The 5000-nt window shown below is 44.4% G+C and overlaps 1 protein-coding gene across 4 annotated transcripts in view; it reads right to left on the minus strand.

Moving 5' to 3' along the window:
- cd99l2 (CD99 molecule-like 2) overlaps positions 1-5000 on the minus strand; it is a 33422-nt gene that overhangs the window by 12739 nt on the left and 15683 nt on the right. For all 4 annotated transcript variants that reach the window (XM_083788999.1, XM_083788997.1, XM_083788998.1 and 1 more), the window contains 2 exons: positions 3444-3524; positions 868-924 (listed from right to left, as the gene is read on the minus strand). In XM_083788999.1, the coding sequence (XP_083645125.1) occupies positions 868-924; positions 3444-3524 (138 nt within the window). The remainder of the gene's footprint in view (positions 1-867; positions 925-3443; positions 3525-5000) is intronic.

The raw sequence follows: 5000 nt of genomic DNA on the forward strand, positions 1-5000 counted from the left end.
CAAGGAGTATGCTGTCACACTACAGGGAATAAATTAGGTTTTTAGTGGAGCCAAGAAGCACACAAAGACCCGCCACCATGCAGCGACCAACCAGCCCCTCAGAGCGGCTAAACGATGCATAGTGCACAATCTCACAACAAAGGAGTGCATTTTCACTCCAGTCCTGACTCCTGGTAACCAGCATAGCTAGGGGGAGCTGAGGGTAGGACCGCAACCACACAGCCCTCGTGTGTCCCAGCCAGTACCCAGGAAGCTGTCTGATCTGCCACCTTATTCATACTGTTGCTGTGTCGGGCAGAAACCTCTTATCTCCATAAAAATAATAATTGTGGGGGGTTTTCCGTCAGAATAACAGCCTACTTGATCATACTACAGTGCCACACAAAAACATCAAAAGTAGCAGAAGCTCAGTGGGTTTGAGCTTTAGGATCTGCTGCTTTTGCTATTTATTTATTTGAATCCTGAAAAGTAACGGTTTTGGACATAATAAGAGGTTTCCACTCGACAGAGATGATACCATGGAACTGGCTGGATCGATATGCGACACGTTGTCGAGCTAGATCTGATACTATAGTTTGGGTCCCAGGAAGACAGCTAGCTTATTTTCTCCTTTGAGCTGAAGAGCAAAGACATTTCGGCAACCACTGCCCTAGAAATACTATAGGATCCCTTGTTGACCAAAATGTACATTTGTTTTGGGTTGTTTTCGGGGGGTTTTTTTTACCAAAAGCTACACCAGCTTGTGAGAAGGGGATACCTGCACCGTATGTTGTGAGAGAGTGGACAGAAGTGGACATGCAGTTAGAAAGTCAGTAAGAACGAGCCGTTAAGAACAGCGGTCAGAGGTTGAGGGTTTCTTCGTCTTACCCCCGCTTTCTCTTGTGTTGGGGGGTCCGTCCCCCCGCGTACCACCAGCCTCTTTGTCTGGTAAATCATATGAAATGACGTCAACACCTACAGGGTACCTCACCGGACTCATTTGCCCATTGTCAGTGATGGGAAATAACTGAGTACATTTTAATTTTAATCAAGCTGGTCCTCACTAATGCTCATTATAATGTGGTACCATTTTTTGTCCACTCGGCCTGTGTCTCAGAGCAGGGCTGTAGACAGTTCAGAAACCTGCCTACCAGTGAGGTCATCGGTGGGCAGTGTGGCAGGGGGGCGTGATCTAGGTAAAAAACGGAGGGACTTTCGCCCTACAGTTTTCGACCAACATATCTTAATTACATCACCATCGACATGGCTGACGTCATTAAGATATGTTTCAATATTGGTTGGGTAACAGGTAGCCTCGGTACCAGGCTTTCATTTTTGTTGTTGCAAAAATGTAAAGCCTGGAGGAACGCATTGGCCGCTCTGGTCTAAAAGTGGGAGTCAACCCTTCCGGGTGGGCGTCGCTCCAAATGATGTGACGTAGCGCTGCACTAGGGGGGAGAGGAGGGGCCGGGGGTGACGGACAGATCGATGAGATCCAATCAGGGCGTGCGCAAATCTGAGCCGCGACCCGCCCCTCTAGACCAGAAACCTAACACGTTAGCTCAGGCTAGGTAACAGGTAACGTATGTATACATGTATGTAACTTGATAGTAGTATACTGTGGTCGGCTGGACCGAAAGTGGTATGTATGTATGGTAGGCGTGGTTATAATCGGCTGTTGACGTAATTAAGATAGGTTTCAGATTACATACATACCTTTTACACCTGACATTGAAACATATCTTAATTATAGTCACCATCAACAGCCAATTATAAGTTATAGTAACCAGCCTACCATACATACATACCACGACTTTTCATGTTTGTCTTAGTCATGCACCCCTGTGACATCATGTGACACCCCTGTGACATCATGTGGCAGCCAAGTCTATTGTCTTAGTCATGCACCCCTGTGACATCATGTGGCGCCCCTGTGACATCATGTGGCAGCCCTGTGACATCATGTGGCAGCCCTGTGACATCATGTGGCAGCCGCAGTGGGCGCCCCTCACTTGACTTTCACACCAGAGTAATTTTTTATAAAGCGAGAACTTTCCAGGAATAGAAAGCCTGCAGTTTCTTTTTTTTTGTTAAATTTTTATCCCACGATTTTGTAACCAAGTTTTTCTTTTCACCCAGTGCCAATTATCTAATGTAATCCTGGGCGCTACACTTCCTCTGCCAACCTGGGGGGGCAGCGGACTGACCTCATGCCTCCTTCTATGCATGAGGAGTCCAAGCTGCTTCTTTTCACCTGACAGAGGGGAATTTCCCCGGCCGGACGTAGCGCGTGGAAGGGACACGTTATTCCGACCAGTTCCTTTCCCCTCCATCAGGCGCCCCAGCTGGCCAGGGGGAGGTAGTTTTAGAGACCAGGATTACGGCATGTTTTTGTGAGGGTATCTACCCTAGGGGACACGGGGAGAACATGCAAACTCCACACAGAAAGGCCCTATCGCCAACCCCCGCCTCGGGTATGGGCACTGATGACGCGGAGGAGGGTACACGCCGCCAGTGCCCACAGCGTCCCCAGCGGGAATCGAACCCAGGACCTTCTAGCTGTGAGGCGACAGCACTACCAACTGTGCCACCGTGCCCTGCCTGCAGTTTCTATTAGCTTGGATTCCCCAGCGACGATTCCCTACGGTGGATGCAGACAGGTTCTGAACTGTCCACACTACTACAGCCCTGCACTGAGACACAGGCCGAGTAGACAAAAATGGTACCATTATTATAATGAGCATTAGTGAGGAATTACATGAAGAAAAGGTTGAAAATGTCTGACTTGGTCCTTTAAAAGGATCCCTGGCTAATAAGCTTATATGCCTACATTATTATTACAACTTTTTTTTTTAAACACGTTAAATATTTTTTCTTTATTTTAGGAGTAGTTCATATTTTACTAAATAGGGCCGTCGCAAGTTGATGATGTATTTTTAAAGTACAGTTCTAATGCTCACAGTAAGCAGTATTACGTTGTTTTTTTAGTAATGTTTATGTTAAAGGTATATTCAGTGATTTCACTTAATTCAAATATCACTTATATTTTTGTTTTGTTGTGATAATCCTCCCTACTATAGAGTGTGCTGGCCATATAAGGAGTTCCTCCCTGTCCCCAGTTAACCCCTGGGGGTCAAAAAACCTTAGGTTTCGTTTTTGACTCTCTATCCTGATTGGACGAAAGGCTGGGTCCCACAGCCAAAAACGAAACCTACGGTTTTTTGAGAGAAATCACTGAATATACCTTTAAGTACGATTATGTATTGCTGTACCACACATGGCCAATGACATCATCAACTTGACGTTGAGTAAAAGATGAGCTCTTTCTAAAATAAATAAAACATTTAAGGTGTTTTATATATTTTTTTCTTTTTGTAATTATAGAGGGCAATTACAGTGCATTAAGGCATATATGAGGCTTATTAGCCAGGCATTCTTTTAAATAGTCATTTTGTTCCACCGACCTCCCTGTCCTTTGTTCTTGTCCTTTCCTCCTACGTCGTTGTTTGGGTCCAGAGCGTCGGCCAGGTCAAAGTCGTCACTGGCTGTTAGAGGTCAAAACGTCAAAAACACTGTCGTCATTTCAGGGCAAAAAACACAAAAAAAGAGGTTCTCAAACAACCGCCACATTGATATGGATTATCCCATTCTGACCTGAGATCAGATTCTAAAAATGTCAGTCGTTCTTCGATTTTTCAAAAAATAGCAGACCTACAAGCTCGTATCGCGCCACTCGGTGGCGCGATATGAGCTTGTAGATCTGCTATTTTTCAATAGCTAAAGCATAACATGATGCCAACACCAAAATGGGTGCCCGGTCAGAATGGGTTATAGGCCAGTGGTTCTCAAATGTTTTTGTCTCAGGTCACCCCTGTAAATAAGGCACCCCTGAATTCTTATACTTACTGTATTATGGAACCTTACATTTATGTCATATTATGGTACGTAAATATTGAAATCTTCCTCCCCTAAAAATACAGTTGCACACTGGATGTGTTTTTCAGAAAACCGACGGAAAAAACGCTGCACTTTTTCACCTTAAGTGAAAAAGTGAAAATAGTCATTTCCATTACTAAAAAGAAAACGAATTGTTTGAAAACAGCAGATATGCAAGCTTTACAACGCGCTACATTGCAACGTGCTGTGAGCTTGCAGATCTGCTATCTTCAAATGGTCTAAGTATGAAATAGCGTTGTAGTGTTTAGTTATTTTGATGCTATATAAACTCATGACCCTCTGAACCCCCCCCCCCCCCCCACCCCACAAGGACCCCGGGGGGGGGGGGGGGGGGGGGACCCCACATTGAGAACCACGTGTCTAGTAACTATGGCAACACGTGTCCATAGCATGGGGCATAGCAGTGGCGTCCATTTTGTGGTCCACAGATGGGAGATTTCTGAAAATATTGATGTGAATTATTCAGGATCCTGGTGAACCATGACCATAAAAATATCTGATTCTGTTTCAAAACATACATTTTTAACCCATTCTGACCTGAGATCAGATTCATACGAGGTTTCCACTGGACACACTACTGGTCTGATGAACCCATTCTGACCTAAGATCAGATTCTAAAAATGTCAGTCGTTCTTCGATTTTTCAAAAATAGCAGACCTACAAGCTCGTATCGCGCCACTCGGTGGCGCGATATGAGCTTGTAGATCTGCTATTTTTCAATAGCTAAAGCATAACATGATGCTGACACCAAAATGGGTGCCCGTTCAGAATGGGTTAATATATACTATATTTAATGAATACCGTAAAAATACACTTTCCTTTGCTATTTTCAAATGTGTTTTTTTAACACAGAATCACAAGGTCATGATTCACCAGGAGCCTGGATGGCTTAACAATAATCAATAGGCCTATAAATAAATATGTTCTGAAATCTCTATGTGAAAGATGAATGGGCTTTCTATATGTGGAACCACAAAATGGCCGCCACTGCTATGCTCTATAATATTTGTGTCAGATGTTCACAGGTGGTGGTGGATGGCTGTGGATTGAGATGATAACGTCCA

The sequence above is a fragment of the Protomyctophum parallelum genome (genome assembly GCF_964188405.1).
Source record: "Protomyctophum parallelum genome assembly, chromosome: 18".
NCBI lineage: Eukaryota > Metazoa > Chordata > Actinopteri > Myctophiformes > Myctophidae > Protomyctophum > Protomyctophum parallelum.